This window comes from Lytechinus variegatus, chromosome 8 (assembly GCF_018143015.1).
Source record: "Lytechinus variegatus isolate NC3 chromosome 8, Lvar_3.0, whole genome shotgun sequence".
Lineage (NCBI taxonomy): Eukaryota > Metazoa > Echinodermata > Echinoidea > Temnopleuroida > Toxopneustidae > Lytechinus > Lytechinus variegatus.
The window spans coordinates 1144182-1165765 of NC_054747.1; the positions used below are offsets into that span (position 1 = coordinate 1144182).

General features: G+C 35.8%; 1 protein-coding gene across 3 annotated transcripts in view; it reads right to left on the reverse strand.

The window, feature by feature from the left end:
- LOC121419785 overlaps positions 1-21584 on the reverse strand; it is a 41659-nt gene that overhangs the window by 7093 nt on the left and 12982 nt on the right. Inside the window, exons 1-4 of one of the 3 annotated variants that reach the window (XM_041614238.1) lie at positions 17108-17216; positions 16303-16468; positions 12740-12880; positions 455-739 (exon numbers count right to left, since the gene is read on the reverse strand). In XM_041614238.1, coding sequence (XP_041470172.1) covers positions 455-739; positions 12740-12824 — 370 coding nt within the window. In that variant the 5' untranslated portion in view covers positions 12825-12880; positions 16303-16468; positions 17108-17216. Of the gene's footprint in view, positions 1-454; positions 740-12739; positions 12881-16302; positions 16469-17107; positions 17217-21584 lie in introns of those variants that run through there. The other 2 variants (XM_041614237.1, XM_041614239.1) reach the window with 2 other exon arrangements.

The following is a 21584-nucleotide window of genomic DNA, read 5'->3' on the forward strand; positions in this document are numbered from 1 at the left end:
AGGACGAAAAGATGGATACTTGCGTTATAAATTTTGTTTTATCAAATAGATAGTGGTAAAAGAATAATGATTTTTTTTCAAAATCGCAATTCACTTGTGCAGATGAAAATTCTGTAGCACCAGTTTCCATTAGTCTAACTTCCCAATGCGTGCATGGTGAATTTTGAGATGGGTCTGAAATAAAATAAAAGATTAATATCTATCCATTCAAATACATTAATGTAGGAAAACAGCCACAGGAAACAAATACATGGAATTACGGCTCCCCTTTTTTCTCGGACGCACTGACACCCCGTCCCCCACCCCCCACAAAAAAATGCAGGCGTAAAGGCGGCCTCGGAGGCAGCCTTTAACCTGGCATAAGTTAGTGTTTCAAGGGCCCAAGTCACAATTTACTATTTTAACCCCCCCCCCCGAGCTTAATTCAAAGAAAACAAATAACCATGGGTCTTACTGCCAGTGATCCGAAGAGATTGAGGACTGAATGTATGCGTGCCACCAACTTTCAGGGACAGGGTGATGTTGTCATGGATCATCACGGATTTCGACATCATGTCGTATTCCACCAGCTTATCTCGTATGAAGAAAAGCTTGCTTCCATACTTTGCCATGTCCTGCTTTACTTCAGCTTCCTCATAAGGCAAGATCCCGATCGTGGTCCGATCCCCACTGTCGAGTGTATCCGTATAAATTAAAACTCGTGAATTGTTTACGTAGTACAATCGGGCTAAGGGGAGAACTGGGGTAAAAAGCGTAAACAGTTTGAAAATGGATATCAATACTGAATTATTAACAATGTATATCTTTTTTTCGAGAGCGTGGTTTCTTTGTTTTTTTTCCGTATCATACTCAATATCTCCATAAAATCCAACAACAACCAATCAAATTATTCTTAATTTGAATTCAAATTCAAATTTGAATTTGAATTCCTTTCCCTTCCTTGCAACTCTTTTCTTCCTGTTGTTTGTCTTTCTCTATCCATATTTCTCCCTCTCTTTTTATCCATCCCTCTTCCTCTCTTTCTTCGAAATGTTGAATTGTAAATACTACTGCTTTTTTCTCAATACACAATTCGGTAAATGATAATGGACCACTAGACCAATATGTGTTTAGGATAATATTTTACTTTCGAATTCTTCTAACTTTGTTTATTCTTACGTACAGCCTGACAACTTCATGTTTTTACCTCTTTCATAATGTTTGTACCTTCTTTTCTTCTGACTTTCTGCTCCACTCCTTCCCTTCACTCCCTCTCTCTCCCCACCCCCCTCTCTCTCTATCTGCCTCTCCTCCTTCCCATGTTACGATACTGCAACAAATAACAATCAGAAATTCAGATATAAAGTTTAAACTTGATTTCCTTTTTTTTTATTACAGGAAATAAATAAGTACTTAAACAAACTAATAAAGCATAAATAATAAATAGTCTTACGTCTCTTGAAATCAGTTCTGGTGTTATTCCTATTTTATGGTCCAAATGATAAGATCCCAGTTGGCTGGTGAAAATTCACAATGATGGCGATGATGAAACTGATGTTGAAGTCCGATGAATAATAAGAGTCACTGCAACGAGTTGAAATGTCCGTAAAGACTATGTTGATGATGATTAACGGTCAATTTCAGCAATCCATGGGTTTTTGATTGATTGATTGATTGATAACGAATTTATTCATTCCAAAATTTTAACAAAGTTACAAAGTAAAGCAATATATAATATAACATTTTGAAATGAAATAGGAACCTTCTGGAAAGCAAAGCTTGTTATCGAAGGTTTCCTTCAATAAATAAGACATATTAATGCAAAAAAACAATATATACCTATATATAATATACAAATCATATCGTACTTGTTGAAGTTCAAAATAAATATAATATACAAGTCATCATATCTTTCTTGTAATAATTATATGTTAATCCTTGTTAAATATGTATATTTTTTTACATATTCTTTCAAGTAGAAGATAAACAAGGCTGGATTATATTACAAGTTATGAAGAAAAGTGAAAAAGGACACACAAGACAAAAACGTTGCGAAAACAGGACGTGACAGAACGGTACAAGAACAAGACATGACAAAAAGTTATACCAAAACAAGACAGGACAGACAAAATATCACAATAACAAAAAAAGACAACAAAAACAACAAAGGACAAAAACGAGTAAAAGAAAAAAAACAAAACAAAACAAAACAAAACAAACAAACAAACAAACAAACAAATCTGCACAGGTAGAGCGAATGAAAGGAGACAGGAAAAGAAACGAAATAAAGGCAGGAGGTGGGGGGGGGGGGGAAACAGAAGATCCATAAGATATCCTAAGTATGATGAATGATGTGAGTGTTATAGTTATTGGTTAGATTTTTTTTAAGTGCTCTATTGAAGCTATGAATAGTTGGCTTATTTCGTAAAGTTTGCGGAAGAGAATTCCAAAGTTTGATACCAGAAGATATGAACAGTTTGTTTGTGAATAATGTCCTTGTTCTAGGTAAATGAAAAAGTCCAGCAGATCTTGTAGGGTAGTGATGTACATTTATATTTCGTGTGAACATAGAATAAAATACGTCTGGTAGTTCATCTTTACTAAGGTTGAACATAAAAGATCCAAGATTATAATGGTAAAGATCATGTATCTTAAGAATTCCATGAGTTTTAAAAAGCACATTCGTATGTGCCCGATAATGAGAATGGCAAATAACGCGCAAAGCTTTTTTCTGAAGTAGTAAAAGTCTATTCAAATGAAAATCAGCACAACTCCCCCATGCAATAATACAAAAGTTCAAATGCGGGAGTATCAGCGTAGCGTATAAGTTTAATAATATACGAGTCGGGAAATAGAATTTAACTTTATTTATAATTCCAATATTTCTTGAAATTATTTTGCATGTGTTATCTATATGTTCTTTCCATGACAGTCTGTCGTCGATAGTTACTCCTAGAAATTTCGTACTTAATACTCTTTGAATATTAATATTATCAAAAGTAATGTTACCTGGGAGTTCATCAATGATATTGCTGAAGAGCATGTAATTTGTTTTAGTGAGATTAAGCGATAATTTGTTGGCTTTGATCCACTCTGAGACTAGTTTTAATTCTTTATTGAGTGTGTCAAGTAAATGTTTGGGGTCCTTATGGGAAAAAATATATTTGAGTCGTCGGCAAAAAGAATGAATGATAAAGTACTTGATGATTTATAAAAATCATTGATGTAGACCAAAAAAAGAAGCGGACCCAAGATTGAGCCTTGAGGGACTCCACATGAGATAGATTTTGGAGGAGAATTTACATTTGCTATGGAAACATATTGCTGCCTACTGCTGAGGTAGTTCCTGAACCACTCCAAGGCTATCCCTCTGATTCCATAATAATTAAGCTTGTATAAAAGGATATGGTTGATTGTGTCGAAAGCCTTGGAGAAGTCCAGGAACACCCCAACAGTATGCTCATACTTGTCAATTCCATTGGCAATCTTATTAATCATTGCCAACAGGGCATGAGAAGTACTATGTTTTTCGCGAAAACCAAACTGCAGGGGATAAAACAATTTATGTATATTAAGAAACTTTGTCGTGCGTATAAAAATAACTTTTCCAAAACCTTAGAAAGGCATGTCAATAATGATATGGGGCGATAATTTCCCAACACGGTGTTGTTGCCTTTTTTAAAAACAGGGATTACTCGGGCTTGCTTCAATGATGAAGGTACAACTCCTGTAGAAAGAGACAAATTAAAGATATAAGTCAAAGGTTTAATAATATGTATCAGGTTTCTTTTCAGGAGAATGTTACTTATATCGTCACATCCTGAACTCATTTTATTCTTTAGTCCAGAAATTATATCAGCTAGTTCATTTACGTCTGTTGGTGTGAAATATATCGAATTTGGATTAGGTACATTAAGAAAAGATGTGAAGTGTTTAGAAGAGGCAGGGATAGTGCTGGCAAGATTTTGGCCTACGGATGAAAAATAGTCATTAAAAACATTTGCCAAGGCAAGGGGATCCTCTACCAGTTCACCATCAACATTTATTTTCGCGGGCGTAGACATTTTGAAGCTACCTTGTATAACGTTTTTTATAACTTTCCATGTATTTTTGACATCGTTTCTATAGAGGTCAAATTGATTATGAAAATAATTCTTTTTACATCTTCTCAGTATACCTGTCAAAATATTTTTGTAGTCAGTGTACTTTTTTCTATTACTGTCGCAAGGCTTTGAAATAGTTTTTAAATAAAGGTTGTTCTTTCTGTTTATTGAGCGCAAAATGCTAGGTGTGATCCATGGGGACCTTGGAACCTTTTTGTAATTAGAGCGTTTGAATCGCACCAAGGGAAAAGAGCTATTCATTAATTGATTCATTTTATTCATAAAAGCGTCAAATGCATCCTCGGCATTTTGAATACTGTAAATTCCTGACCAGTCAACATTTCCTATCTCTTCATTGAACAGATTCATATTATTTTCAGAAAAATCACGTCGAGTATTATGATCAACTTTGTGTTCAGTGGCGTTAGTATCTAGTTTAAAATGCGAAAATATGGGTAAATGGTCCGACAAGTCAGAAAGAATTATTCCCGTAGAGAGGGTACTTCTGGTATTTGTAAATATATTGTCGATGAGAGTGGCCGATGTACCTGTAATTCGAGTTGGCTTGGTTATCAAAGGAAGGAAACCTGCTGTCATTATTACATCCGAAAAAGTTTGAACAAAAGTATCAGTATCGTATTTTAGTAAGTCAATATTGAAATCGCCGAGTAAAAAACATGTTTTATTGACCATCTCATGGAGTGCCAATAAGCCATGGAATGTATTTAAAAAGTCATCATGGGAGGAGTTAGGCGGTCTGTAAATCGTTCCAACAAGAATATTTTTGTCGTTGGGCATAACAATTTCAACAAAAAGTGTTTCAATAGCATCATTCATTAAAGTAAGATCAGGCCTTAACCTGTAATCGAATTGTTGGGATACGAGAAGAGCAACGCCTCCACCTGATTTCCCTATTCTATTATTTGTGACCAAATTATAACCTGGCAGCGTATAAAAGGATAGTTGAGTACAGTGGGAAAACCACGTTTCTGATAAACCTATCACAGAACAAAAGAGCTTAGAATTCATTAAAAGGGAACGAAGTGATTCAAAATTTTTGTTGGCACTGCGAATGTTGCAATGTAGCATTAGAAAGTTACTGTTGTCAAGTTGTTTCGACGCTATCTGTTTATCAGTAAAATAGAGCGAGGGGGTATGCTGATACGTATTATCATTAGGATCAGAAAGAGAATCAAGATTAGCTTGTGCATTCAGAGTTTGAGCTACGGAGTCATGAAAAACAGAATGTTTACATTCATCAAACTTCGAATTAAAGGCAGCCTGGAAAGTATCGTGTAATTCATCATTATCTATATCAGAAAATGGGAAATTTGTGTTTACAGCCATCACAAAGGATGTCTAGGGGATCTCCGGAGATAGGGAGGAGTATGCAGATCAGCTAGACGAAATAACACAAGACATGATATTACGAGAACATATGAAAGATACGAATACAGACAAATAACGACAAACACAAAAACAAACAACAAGAAAATAAATATACAGTAGCACTTAAATCCTAGGAACCTTCAAATTATAAAAAGAGGGAAAATATTAAGAGCTGACTATATAAAAGGAACGAAATAAGCAAAGTATATTAGGCAATTACAGACATTAACCCTTCGAGGGAAGACGTAAAATGTGTCTATATTTTCCATGTATATACCATTTCATGAGGTGAAAGACGAACCAACAAGCAACAGCAATAACGAGAAAATTGAAAGGTTATTGGAGGAACATGCAAGTCCTTTAAATCGCAAAGCATAGCAAATGAACTAATAATAGGCATTACGATAAGATACTTCGATATAAAAAGATTGGGACAGCAATCAAAATAAATAAAGCAAAAGAATGAGAAACATCTGATACAGTACTGTGCTTGGATATGTGTCAAAAAGTCCAATATGTAAATAATGTTGGTGGTGCATGCTCCCCCACAAACCCCCCAAAGATCACACCAGATTAAAACGGCAGATATAATTAAAAGGAATATTGTAGAAACAACAGCAAGGATGAGACAGAATGACCAAGTGTCGTATATAAAAAAAACATATAGACAAATACCCATAATGATAAGGAAACATGTAACGATCGTATAAACTGTGAAGAGGGTAATAATCATGTATTTGTCACAAGGGGTTGCAAGTGAAAGAGCGAGACCAACAAAAATTAGAAACATGACTAGCGCCCCGTAACCACAGAGACTGACGACCGATCGATCGCAGGCAAATTTATACGATTGAATTTGAATCGAGGGAAGCGTTATGCGCTCGGTCGAAATCACTGTAAAAACGGGACAGAAATCGGCATACTTCCATTGATTAGCGAAAGAGTAAATTTGAGGAACATTTTGACTCGCATGTTGTTAAAGACTTACGACTGATGTGAAGAGTGCACCTACATCTCCAATTGTGCACAAAAAACAACTAAAAACTAGGGGAAGAAAATTACGAATATAATATTGTGCGACCAAACTTCTGAAAATGAACCAGTCCCTCAAAAGACTGGATGGAGGGGTTTCTGTTGCATACTGGCATTTCAAGACCCCAGAGTGAAAGGAATAATTCAATAGTAATCCAACAGGTCTAACGTTGATATTATCTTTACTTTATGTATTTTGTTAGGAGTATAATTTTCAATGTTGTACCAGAGTAGACAATGGAGCGGATTATGGGTGATATGTCAAAAAGAAACATACAACATACAATAACAACGATCTAGAAGGTTCATCCCAAAAGGGTCACCAAACACCAGTCTTCACGGAATAATGGTATAGATCATCTTATTTGATGGAGGATATAAAGTAATTACACTTGTTGTGCATGACAATTGTTAATAGTATAAAACCTAAGAATACCAACATGTGGCGGTGTAATTAAAAGCCAGATTACGTGAAGTGTAATCGATGATAGTATTAATTCGAAAAACTCTTCACATCAATTTTAGATAAAAACAAACACATATACACACGTATATATCTACAAATAGAGAGTAGATCTCACCCTTAGAACACAAACCCGTGAATAGATACTCTCTCTATCATGCCTAGCTGGTAAACCAAGTCAATGCAAAGGAATACAAAACCATTAAGCACATGAAATTTCAGCTTTAAATAGCATTTTTTTTTTAAACACCACTCAGCGACCTATTAAATATTTTTTAACACATGACCGCTCGAGCATGCGGGTAGTAAGAGAGCCTAAATCTGTAAGATATCTATTGGAGGTCAAAAGTAAAAGCAATAAGATATCAATACCACATAGCTAAGAGACAGTCCTACCGGCTTAAAATGTATTCATGTATGTGAATATCTGTAGTAAATTTCCTTCAAGATAACTTTTGCCGTATAGCCCTTCTCGTCCGAAATTCATGCTAACTCAACATTGTGATCTAGCGGCCAACCACTGTAGGGCTCCTTGATAATGAATCTATTTTCAATCAGGTAGGAAAATATATCTCAATTAGAAGAAAAAAACACAACATATGTATCAATGCCAAGCGTAAACGGTAACCTTCGAATATCTCAATTACAAACAAAAGGAGGGGAAAATGGTCGGCAGTTTCATCGAATCTACAGAACGTTTGCCTACATGTAGTAAGCATATTTAGACTGCCACACAGCAATGGTGATAAGATCAAGGTAAATGGCAAAAGTTCGGTGAGAACAATGTTTATCAGGAATTTCAGCACTGTGTACGTCTTTGTCATAGAGTATATAGGGTAAATAATCTATGTTATGAAGACTCATCTTGGAAAGTTGTAAAATATTCATATCTTACATAATTTGTGGTATCTAACATGTCTAATATTTAAATTGAGGGGAAATGAGTAGGGCTGTCATATCAAACACCTATTTGTAAAGATCGAATTATACTATTATATACCTATATACAAAAGTACGAGAGGCAAGGAAACCAAAAGCCTATTCTTGATTTGAAAAAAAGTTCGAAACACTATTATGCCCAAAAGAACCAGTGGCAGAAAAGGTACAATAAAGGCACAAAGATCGATAAAAATTGATGTAGAATATCCTAATCAATGAACTACATGACTTTATAATAATGGTATATAGAGCCTGTTGTGCCAGGAAGGCGCGAGACCGTTGAAAAGTGACTGATTTTCTTGCCTCTTTACAAAACAAAGTATAATTTTATACATATAGGTTGGCATTTCAAAGTACTTAAGTTAGACTTAAGTTAGACATGCTCGGCAAGTTCCAGAATAAAAAACAAATCCAAATATACATAACAATCGATAGCCGTCACTGAATTTAGTCACTCTCCGAGCTTCTAGAACATTTCAGAAATCTTTTTTTTGCGCATCATATGCTATAGTATAATGTACAAGATCAGGAGGGTACATATTTTAAACCCTTTATTGATAAACAAATAAAGACGTTCTAGTAGCCTGGAAAGCGACTGCATCCCAACACATCAAATTGTTAAATTTTTACATTTTTATTGTAGAGATCGAAACTTAAGATTGATTGTATACCTTTCTCTTTCACAGAGGAAACACACCCTGTTATCGGCATCATATTGCGATAGATAGGAGTTGACCGTGAATGATAACTGATTTATTGTTTTACATTCAAGAGAAGACGGCAGGTACACACCCTTTTTAATGGTGTTAAATGCTATAAAATCATCAATTAAGATTTGAGGATACTGACGGGATTATCAAACCCTATCCAATATCAACATATTAATAGGATGAGAATTCTTGGCTATGTAAGATAACTGTACCAATATCCTAGAATATGACAGGTAAATCACTTTGGAAACATAGATAAATTTGCATAGAAATTAAAACTACATCATTCGAACATTAGGCATGTGAATGCAGACACAGTACCTCATTTGTGTGTCAAATATGATATGGAGACTGTATGCATGATATAGGTCGTAGCTCGATATTTTGGTTCGCTTGTGGATGCCAAGAACACTAAGAATGAAAGTATCGGGAAGCTGTAAAGATGACACTCGATGGTACAAGGCGTCTATTTTGTCTATTACCAAACACAATGATGTTGCGTTAGTATCCTGGGTTATAAAATGAGTGAAGAACTGCATATAGCTTTGATTGGATGTAGGGTAATGCAAATGGGCAAAAACAAGTTTCAGAACAAAATTTCTGAATGATACAGAAAGTGTGGCCAGTGAATTAAGACAGCCAAAACTTAAATGTTCAAAATAACGAATGACGTGATAAGAAATAAACATTATCAGCATTTGGGATGTATCAAAACTTATAGGTAGGTCCTATAATAAAGTAGGAGTATATTTACCGGGCGGCAGCATTCATTCTTTCCATGTGACCCAGTTGTCTTCTTTGCTGCGTTTCGTCTGGAGGATGACTTGTGTCTTCACGATTTTGATTCTGGTCATCAACTTAGAGTCATGTCGAAGCTTGTAGGCAATTGATGATAGACGGCCGCGTTCACGCTTCATGGCTGCAGGTAGGTCTGTTCTAACGGTGATCGGTCTGCTGGCGGCGACGACGTCGCTCGTCGATTGCCGACGGTGATGGACGTGGACAGGTCGCTCGAAGGCTTGAAGTATCTCATCACGATCTTTCATGTTAACGAAACGGACTATGATGGGCTTCGGGGAGTCGCGTGAATTGCTCGAACAGATACTACACATGAACAGATACTACACATGATCTTGAAGCGTATTCATTTAACAGGTTGATGATGTTGATGATCTCGATGAGAACTAATAATTTCTCTCTCAAAATAACTGCAAACAGTTCATTGATGCATAAACTGCTCTGATCTGATCTGGTGAAGTGATCTCATATGATGTGATGTGATCTCCTGCTCTCATATGATGTGATGATCAAGTGATCTAATATGATGTGATGGTGTGATGATCATCTTGAAAAATCTGCAGCTTTTATACTAATTACAAGTGTTCTAGATCATTCTCAAATTTCGACTAATCTACAAGCTTCTAGAATTGTCTTCCAACAGAACTTTCTCCTTTCAGGAGCAGTCAAAATCCAGAACACTCTTGAATGACCTCATTGAAATCAACAGTGTAAACAAAATACCTAAGCCTATTCATTTCCACTACCAATACAATTCTATTGTTTGGCTTTTCCTTATTCAACAATAAAACTCCTTGGCCTTTAAATAGGCAAGGCCTGCATAATAAAAAGACATCCTGGAATGTTCTTTACAATTCTTGGCTATCCTTAAAGGGAAATAACTAATAGATAAATGTAATTGCCTTTTAAAATTCTTTTACAATTATTCATATATGTAACACCCACCTCTCTCTTACCTTTCCAAAATTCAACAATACCATACTTTATCCGTATTATTTAGTTTGTAATTATCTGTGTTATTGTTTGAATATTTTTTGTGTCTTTATTACCTTGTGAATACATCGCAATTCGGCCTTAGCCGCGATTATGTCTTGATTTTTATCAATAAACCATTTTATCTATCTATCTACCTATCTATCTATCTAATCTATTTTTATCCGATTTTGATGAACTTTTCGGAAATTTGCTCATAGAATTTTACTCTAGTGTAGGATGTTTTAGGGTACACCATGTATCTTTCTTGGGCAAGTGTTGGTCCTGAAAAGGACCACCCAATCTCGACGTTTCGACAAGTGAGTTCTTGTCGTCCTCAGGAGAATGAGCAAAGTTTGTAAAAACATGCCTTATATACGCTGTCGAAGTGCCGTCTGCACGGTATATCTCGCAGGGTACATGTGTCTGAATGGTTGGTTGGTTGAGTTTAGTGTAGAGGTGGCGCTATCCATCGATATCCGATGATTTCCGCCAGGCTAAACGAGAGGGATTTCACCCTCCCCTGTACAGCTCTCGACATTCGATTTTGTTATATTGCACTGTTTGTGAGATATAGATTCAAATCTTATGAGTATTTTGTTTAAACATCGTTTGTTAGATTTAACAGTTAGTACTCGTGCTTATGTTTTCCTTTCATGGATGTGGGTGTTAGTTTATTGGTTTTAATAAAGTGTCTTTCGAAAGCATATAAGCGCTGTACTGCCGTACCTTTGTTTTATTAAAAATCCGAGAGAAACAGAAGAAAGAAAATGGTATCTATATGGAATTCCCAATATAATATCCAGATATATTATGTTTTGTTGTCTTTTTTTAATTCTCTTTTTTTTTCACCTCCTCTCTATTTACATATATACATTTATACATTATTATGCGACATACTACTTTAAAGTCAGCCTAAAAAATAAGCCTGAATATATACACATAACAAAATAAAAAACAGCCTCATATATAGGTATTCACATGTATTAGGACATGTACATATATGTATGTTTATATATTCTCTAGAGTTGGTTGTATTTTCCGCTGCCTTTTATAAAGGCTAAAATGGCCGGGAAATTTTCCTCTCTGATTGGCTAGATAACTCACATGACATCCACATATGCGGACGTGGGTGACAACACACAAAATAGGGCGCGCAAAACCAGCGACGACCGGAAATGCCGTCAGTTATCATTCCAGCTAGGATTAGCATGAATGACAAAAGCCACCACTTCCGCCCGTGCACTGCAGTGCTCACACGTGTGTGTGGAAGGTCCCGGTAGGCTAATTAGGCAAATTCGCCTCTTTGTCTAGTATGGTAAGCCAGATACTGCTAAGTTGGAGGCCGCTGTTTTGAGGAACAGTGTTATGTTCCCAATCTCCAATGCTTCTCTGACTCTCCGCTGATGCCAGTAGGGGACACGGGTGACTAGTCTACTCTCTTCCCAAAGGATCCGGTGATCATGCGTATGAGCATGATCGATGATTGCAGACTTGTCCCTCTCGTCTCTCCTACCATGGGCCTTGTGTTCCTTAATCCGAGTGTTAAAGGAACGACCCGTTTCTCCGATTTATAAAACTTTAGCGCATTCAAAAGGAATTCGGTAAACTCCAGGGAGGTCCTTGGAGTTGCGCTTGTCCTTATGGCTGGTGAGGGCAGATTGAAGCTTATTTGAGGAACTATGACGAACCTCAATGTCGGCTTCTCTCAAAATCCTCTGAATCTTGTGAAAGGCTGCTCCCAGATATGGAAGAACAACTCTCGCCTTGGGTTGACAAGAACACACTTTTCGAAACGTCGAGATTGGGTGGTCCTTTTCAGGACCAACACTTGCCCAAGAAAGATACATGGTGTACCGTGAAACATACTACCTATTTTTCTTCGCCATGGAAACCTTCATGGGGGTAGTAAATTTCTACTCTATTCATTATACTATAAAATCTTTCAGCCCGGACCATTGACTTGAAATTCAAATGGGCATGTGTTTAGATTTCTACCCTGTCGTTTTCATCTTAAACTCAGTAGATTCAAACTTTGAATAATACCACTAAATTAAACCTTAGTAGGCACAGAGGCTATAAAATGCAATACAATCTTACACTGACCATAAAGATTGCCGGATTCAGATTCAGATTTTTTTTCGAAAAGAAATTACATGAATATTGATACAAGCCATTGCCATATTATATTTATCATGTTTATAACAAATATTAACGATATAGCTTGTCATTATAATTATATTCAACAACATCAATTATAATTAACATATAAAGATATATACAAAATATTTCCACATTTTGTATATACATCTGTATATGGTATATCTTTCTCCATTTTGTGGAGGAATTATTACCTGTTGAGCCAACAGGTAATAGGCACCTCTCAAGTAGCGGCGCCTGTGTATAAGTGGGGGAGACTGACAATTCACTTCTGGTCATTCATTAAGTCGTAGATAGTCAACGTCTGAGTATGAGAGGTAGTGTAGATAAGAAACCTTGGAAAGAAATTGATATTGCATTTGGATTAAATCATAATGACAATTATTTTGACTAAGCAGAGGGGGATGCTACAAATTCATCATAACTCGAAAGGCGAATTCAAACAGAGCGTTTGCGTTTTTTTCTGTAAATCGAGGCGTTTACAATTCTTCACGTTCCCTATATACACATTTCTATTCTGATATATAATGAAACTACTATTATCATAGATTAATTAACTCACATCCCTTTTTAAATTCAGCATTCAAAAACAATATTTGATAACAAAAAATGATTTTTTTAAGTTCCTTTAGGAGTGGAACCTTAGTCGAATAGTCACGTTTTTACCAATTTAAACATGCTTACTATTTTGAATTGACAACGAGACGCATACACATGGCTAACCGAGTAAAATTTACTTTCTTTTCTGATGATTATCCATCGAAAATTTAAAGTGATTGGTTAACATTGGTTTGATTTAAAAAAAAATCTGAGCTAGAAGGTCACACTCGTCACCTGTGTCTGTGATATGTTTCAAAAATGAAGCCCAGAAAAAATTGTGTTCGAAAATAATTATCAAAAATTGAAATATAAAGTGACCGGAAACACCATCTTCATTTCATCCTATACACTTATATGTACTATTTAGGCGTTTATAAGACGCCTATTTACAAAATCGGGGTTTGCCTTGTAGTTTTAGCTTTACACTCTCAATAATGGTTGTTTTCAGGGTTTATTAGTTCTAATACATGCACTTGTACACATGTTTCATCTTGGTTAGATTTTTTTTTATCGGCTGCTCACAAATTTAAGCAATACCTTTAACCCCAAGAATGACGCTTCGTCATTGTCACTTTTTCATGTTTTATTCCAAAAAGAGTTAAATAAGGAAAAAACTATTCATAAACATATCAAAATTATAAACTGGACAGCAAAAGAAAGAACACACCCCTGTCGAAGGCCGCACACAAAAATTCACGACATATATATAAACAATTTTTGTAAACAGGTGTGCTACACTACCCCATACTAATCACAGGCAAATAAGTAATTGAATATCTTCATAACAAAGAAGAACTTGACATGCATAGCATCTTTGTCTCTGAATTAAAAGTCCCATACAAAAGCACTTTCCACCAAGCAAAGTGGCAACTAAATGAACATTTTTTAACAACCAATATGTCAAAGTGAACACCTTTTTGTAAAAAATGATATTCAAGAGTGTGCTCTGGATGTATAGGGATGCTCTCCTTCCTGATTGTGGAAATTCTCAGAATAAATTCAGTTAGCTTTTTTAGACTTGACAGTACTTTACTCTGGTGTAAGCAAGCTTCCATTAGGAAAATCATGCCACGTCTGACACATGAACAACGATTAAGGGCCATTGGGATGCTTGAGGCAGGTAAAAGTCATCGAGCATTGCAAGACGTGTTGGTTGTTCGCACAGAGCGATTTCTCAACTGGCCACACGGTATCAGGAAACAGAAACTGTAAGTGACAGACAACGAAGACGAAGGCCTCGGGTTACAACCCCTAATCAGGACAGGTGCATTCTCCTTCGACATCTTCAAGATCGTTTTCGTCCAGCAACCCAAACAGCTGCAGAAACAGTGGGCCAGAATGATAACCCTATCAGTGCTGACACTGTGAGACGTCGCTTGAGGGAGCAGGACCTGGTATCAAGACGGCCTTGCAGAGGTCAGGAGTTGACCGCTATCCATAAAAGGAATGGAATGAGGTGGTGCAGAGAGCATAGCCGCTGGACCAGAAGACAATGGAATGCATTATTGTTTTCAGATGAATCCAGGTTCTGCGTCAATACAAGTGATGGACGGGAGCGTGTGTGGCGAAGAGCAGGAGAGCGATATGCAGAATGTTGCATTCGTGAAGTTGATCGGTGCATGCATGGGGTGGACCTTCTGTGATGGTGTGGGCAGGCATATCAGCCAGCCATATGACTCATATGGTTATCCTGGCAGGTAATCTGACAGCTCAGCGCTCTGTTAATGAAGTATTGAGACCCCATCTGCTCCCTTTTCTGCAGGTCCTGGCATCACATTGTTTCAACAGGACAATGCAAGACCCCATACAGCACGGTTCACCACCAACTTCCTTCAGGAGCAGGACATTGACGTCATCCCATGGTGTGCATGCTCTCCTGACTTCCATCCCATTGAGCATCTGTGGGATGAACTTGGCAGACGGGTGAGATCAAGGGAACAGCCTCCTATCAATCGGCAAACATGGATCCAAGCTCTGCAGGAGGAATGGACAGAACTTCCCCAGGACTACGTCAGACAACTTGTCCAAAGCATGCATCAGAGATGCCTGGAATACGTCCAGGCACGAGGAGGACATACACATTATTAAACATTGTTGTTTGTGTCTGGTTTATTTCATCCTTTGACATTGACATTGACCTGTACGGCTCATTCTGTTACATTTTGTGACTTTTGATTCAGTGACCAAATGCTGTACATGTCATTTTATTTTTTGTAACAGAAATAATCACTTTCTGTTGGGTATGTGATTTCTAATGAATATTGCAACATACCTGTGTACAAACTTGTTTATTTCTATGGGGTGAATTTTTGTGTGCAGCCTTTGAATGAAGTGAGTACTTTCTTTTGCTGGCCAGTTTAGTTACTTTCATCACGATGTGTAGGGATGAAGTGAACTTGTATATACAACAGGTAGAGTTGAAAAAAATAATCAATTTGAAATCATAGTAGAGTTCATTTAGCTCCATTTGAAATTTAAATAAAACTGCTTTGAATTTGCTCCTGTTATCGTGTTTACATTAAATTTTACCAACTTTTCCAAAATTGTTCAGAAATGCGATATGGTGCATTACAATTTAATTCAATAAATATACGCAAAAATATGTACAATATAGGAAGCACACATAATTGAACACGAAAATGAACTAATGAGGGGATTAGACATAATATAAGAAAATAAGGTACGCTATTTTGGCGGAGCGAACAAAAGACAAAAAATCAGGCACCCAACATGAAGTGGCCAATTATGGCGATCAAAAAATGTATTTAACAATATGAATCATATAAATATGGCTCTCATTCAAAACTCAAAGAAAAACACGATCACAAATAATATAATCACATATCCCCCAAAAATATGAATATGCCGATCTTTCATACTTTTTTTCCTGTGGATGGTTATTTTTATTCATTTATTTAATTACTAATTAATTTGTATTTGTTTACTTATTTATCTATTTCATTATTATCTTCAATCGATTATAATTACTTTTGCATATGATTTCTTATAAAGTCGCTGGTAAACGAACCCTTCCTGTGGTAAATATATTTACCAAATTTTCAATGATATTGATTTCGAGCTTACGAAAGCATGGCGGTCCTTCGCAAAGTTGCTCGTAACAGCTTTGTGAAAGACCAGGTCGTGGTAAGTAACTTACCTATCCAAGTTTTCAATTGTAATAACATCGTTTGCATTGGAGACAGTCAGTAATGTCTGGATGGTTGGCGCATTAGTCGCTGTATCGATATAGAAGATTGAAGGCACATTGACAAGTGTGTAGAAAAGTGAACTTCCTTCCGTGTAAAGAGATAAAGAATGTGGGCCTGAAATTAAACAAAGTATAGAACGTTATTTATAATTGTGCGTCACGCTAATTTTCATTTCATGTATTGCTTTCAGCAGAATTTTTCAGAAACACATTGAAAATAACACAATAATAATAATACAGGTTATGAAATAGTTGACAAGCAAAGCATTGGACAAAATGGCACTTCCTATAACATATTGATTAAAAAAAGATTGAAGGGGTTGCCACTATATGCTAAACTTGACTGCATTTGGCCCCAGGAAATAATAATGAATTATTAATTATCTTAACGTCGCACAGTGTGTCAGAATGAGTTGAGAGTCCGCCAAAATTATATTTTGTGTTAAATTTTTGCATTTTACTCTTAACATGTTAAATTGGGGGTAATTTTGGGCTGAACATATATTAAAACCGATGTGACGTCACCTTGATATCAAATTTTAATTGGCTACTTAAAATCTATCTGTGAAAAGACAAATTACACACCAAACAATGTGAAGTATTAAACTCTTTGTTATGTATTACTTAAAGATTGACCTGAGTGAATGCTGGTTTATGCTTCTCACATCCCTAAAAAGTGTGTATGAGATCCTGAAAATATTTTTATGACATCAAAATGATAATTAAACTAAAGTATGCTTTAAAATATACTAACCGTGCTTTATCAAGCTGTGTAGACTGTGTAAGCTTTGCAATGACATGCCAATCGTCTACTGTTTTTTGTAATTAAGTCCTGATAAATCGTCGCTAAATCTCGTTTTCGTTTTTGTGGGCCACAAAACTCTCCTTTTTTTAAAACCTGATTGCAAAGAAAGCATAAATGCTTATAAGCAAACATATACAGGAAGATGCATTTTGCAATTATAATATAGATTCAGACATTTATTTCGATACTGTTTGTATCACATGTACGTTTTAGGCGATAAAAAAAGAAATCAGTATGTGAAATATATGTTGATTATTTTCGTGCAGATCCTAACAGGTTTTATTTTGTAGTAAGTGTTAACTTTAAAATCATTAAGATCACCTGCCCTCAAAAAATAAGTAACAAACGATAATAATAAAATTCTAGTTTTTAGTTCTTCCATGACCAGAGAGAGAACAAACTGTCCATCCCTATTGGACAGTTAGTGGATCGAACATAAGTGTTTTTGATTTAACTGTTATTCAGGTTTGTTTCAAATCATTTGGAAAGAAATCGACATGCACGTAAAGAGAATAAATAATGCATGGAATAATAGTTATTAACTGTTTCGGTAGCGAATACTAAGGTCATAATCCCAGAACAAATAGGGAACCCACCATTTTTGTCTGATTTAGTAAAGTAGATTGCCCTTCGTCGAAACTGAGCCTGATTATCTAGCTCAACGCTAGTTTTGAGTTCTGGAAACAACAAGGAGGTGTTCGACGTTATACATAGCAAGAAATTTATATAAAATCAGTGATGCACGTCTAAAAACTGTATCACATAAACATGGATTAGGACTATTACTTCTTCAGATCAAGGAGCTTTCAACAGTTCCTTGTCAAGATAGGCCCAGTGAAGTAGTATCATTAATCTTTTGAGAACTCATGGGGGCTTTCTTTATCTGCCTATGGCATCGCAACACCACCTATGCAGCATCCAATAGGCCAGTCCGTAGTTCCCTTCTGCGCATGATCAAAAGATTCTACGCATGATCAGAGGAAGGTTATTTGTACTAAAGTGACATTGTGGTTTAAAATCTAATGAGATAAGCACCAACTTTGATGTTTTAATTATTCATATATTCTTTTGAATAGTGGTATTCATTTACATGTACATCCGCAAAAAACAACAATGCGTCCACTAAACTGGTATTTCACAGTTTGCCAAGTACATTGTGCGACATACTATGATATGCATTCAAAGTAGGAATGCAACAATTGCCTTTATAAAGTTTTCATTGGTGTGCTATTCTAGGCACCTGGTTTATTCAATTTCTTCATCCTGCTGTGTAAGGCAATCTCACGTAATATCTTGCATTGAAATCTTCCTATCATAATGAAAAGAAATGAAAGGTCATTTGATCAAAATTGTCCAGAAGCAACTACGAACTGGTCTATTTTCAGATAACTCTGGTTTGTCGACCCCCTCAGAAAAAAAATTAGTATCATTTATTCCTTTTTTAACGATCTATCATTGACAAGGGTGGCATTCTTCTCATTATTACCACATTCGTTAAGGCGATTTCTTACATGTCATATTAATGAGGCCAAGATTACACTATTCTCAACAAGTTAGGAGACGAGATTTCTTAAATTTTAGAGAAGCATGAAATCCAGAATTCTGATTGGCTGGATAGGGTTTCAAAAGGTAATTTGAAGATATTACATAGTGAGTGTAACCTTGGGGAGTACCCAGTCGTTGGGAATTAGGTGGGTGTGCAGTCTTTTTGACCAATCAAAATAAAATACTCTTGTACTCAATCTGTTTATTGTACTTAGAAAGTTTAAATCACACACATCGATCTTATCAAGATCTCACCAAAAATAAAGTGCAAAAATGAAAACTCCTTTCAGAAGAAACCGATTATTTTCGAGATTGTTTTCGATCAAAAGTTTCACTTATAAACAATTCTTTAAGTAAGCCAAAACGGATTATTAAAGAATCATTTCCTCCTCTTTACAGTGACAATGATATCATGAAATATAACTTTTATTTTTGAGCAGCAGTGACCGAATTAAAAAACAGTTTATGGTTACACCAGGCACATTGAATACTTGACATCACATTTAAAGCATAATCTCAAATATAAGCTGTGGGAAGGATAAAGATTCTAAAAAAAATGTGAAATGCGACTGACCCAAGTTATTCATGCCAGCCAAAAGAAACTCAAAGTTGCTTCCCGAATACAAATTTCTTATTTGAGACTACCATAATCATGATAATATGCAAGTAATGGTTTGCAGGTATTGAAATTGGTATAAGTGTTCTAATTGGAAATAACTATTAGAAAATATATTCAGTCACCCGTTTTTCATACCGTTCTTGTGAAATGCGACTGACCTATTTTCGAGACTTAATGGCGTTCACTATGTACAGCATGCATCATTTATGTAAACCCCTCAAAATTACTTTCTCCCAATTTTACACAATGCATATTTAACATTCAAAATGAAATTGTGCCTTTTTTGATCGTGCCATCACGAAAAGAGCAGGATTCAAAAGTGTTGGATGAGGTCTGAATTGAAAAGCTGCAAAACGAGCTGAATTATTCATGAAGGGTCAATACAGAACAAACAAAAAAGATTTAAATTCATTGAAATGCCAATGCATTTTTGTTTGTTATTATGTGTTTGCTTGTGCAGAGGTGTTTTTTTATTCCATAATGTTGATGTTAATGTGCATAAAAAACAAAAGAAACCGCTCAGAAACTCTCATCACCACGGAAAAAAAAGACAGTGACTTTCAATATTGTGTCATTGCAACTTTTGAATTTTGACCTTAACCCACATTTCAAGGAACTGCACCTCCATAACCGGGAGGGTTGTACGTGTGTGAGGGTGTGGGGATGTTTGTGTGTGTGTGAAGCTGTGCGTGAACCACACGTTTGCAAAACTCTATCACCAAGTATTTCCAAAGGGAAGATAGCTCTGGCGAACTTTGATTTAAGCTATGCCTAGCATCTAGCTGAGGCATGGCGGCTTGTCATTGTTCAAAACCCACCTTCACCCCACAAAAGAAATTATAATCGGTATAGTGTCGAAAATCTGTCTATCTGACGGTCAATTGGATCGGGGTCGCCCCAGCCACCAACCCGTCTCTGTGGTCTAGTGGTTAAGTGGTTAGCGTTTATTTATTATTCTCTTACAATTATTTTAAAAGAGGATATAACTTCTGTCTTATCCTGGGGCTCCTTTATACAATCCCAAGTATGCTTTTAATAGTCAAGTCCACCTCAGAAAAATGTTGATTTGAATCAATAGAGAAAAATCAGACAAGCACAATGCTGAAAATTTCATCAAAATCGGATGTAAAATAAGAAAGTTATGACATTTCAAAGTTTTTCTTATCTTCAACAAAATAGTTATATGAACGAGGCAGTTACATCAAAATAAGAGAGTCAATGATGTCACTCACTATCTATTTTGTTTTTTATTGTTTGAATTATACAATATTTCAATTTTTACGAATTTGACAATTAGGACCTCCTTGCCTGAAGCACAAAATGTTAGAATAATGGAATTCCACATGTTCAGGGAGGAAGGAAACTTCATTTCACATGACAATGACGAGAAAATAACAATATTTCATATAGTAAAATACAAAAGAAATAGTGAGTGATGTCATCAAGTCTCTCATTTGGATGTAACTGGCTCGTTCATATAAATATTTTGTTGAAAATAAGCTAAACTTTCAAATGCCATAACTTTCTTATTTTATATCCGATTTTGGTAAAATTTCAGTGTTATGCTTGTTGAATTTTTCTCTTTTTATTCAAATGAAGTTTTTGTTGGGGTGGACTTGCCTTTTAACTCCTTTGACATATGATTAAGGAGAAAACACCCTATCATCATAATTAATTCTTCATTAAATATCAAAACCGTCAAGGACTGGGTGCATGTGATATTTATTTATTCACATTGTGTCCATCATATCATATTTGGATTGATAAATATTACGTAAATTCATTGAGCATATACAATCATTCTATTTAGAGCGCATGCTACGGAATGTTAAGGAATGAAAGACGTCCTTCGATGCGGAGTAATCCTTTCTCTCTTAACCGTTCATTAAACATGTTCAAAAGGGGCTGCAATTGTAGAAATTGTTTATGCAAAGAGGTATAAAAAAGGGCGTTGAAAAACGACATTTTTTCAAATAAGAATAATCATCTTAAGCAGCCTGATTCGCAAACACACACACACATAAATATATAACTTAACAAAACCCTATGGACGAAAATTCGTCAAGGACTGAGTGGATGTGCTCTTCATTTCTTCACGTTGACGGTGTTCATCGTATCATAACGGGATTGATAAATATTACGTTAATTCATTGAGCACATACATTCATTCTATTTAGAGCGCATGCTTCGGAATGTTAAGGAATGAAAGAAGTCCTTCAAGTAGAGTAATCCTTTCAATAGAAAGGGGTAATAATTCTAAAA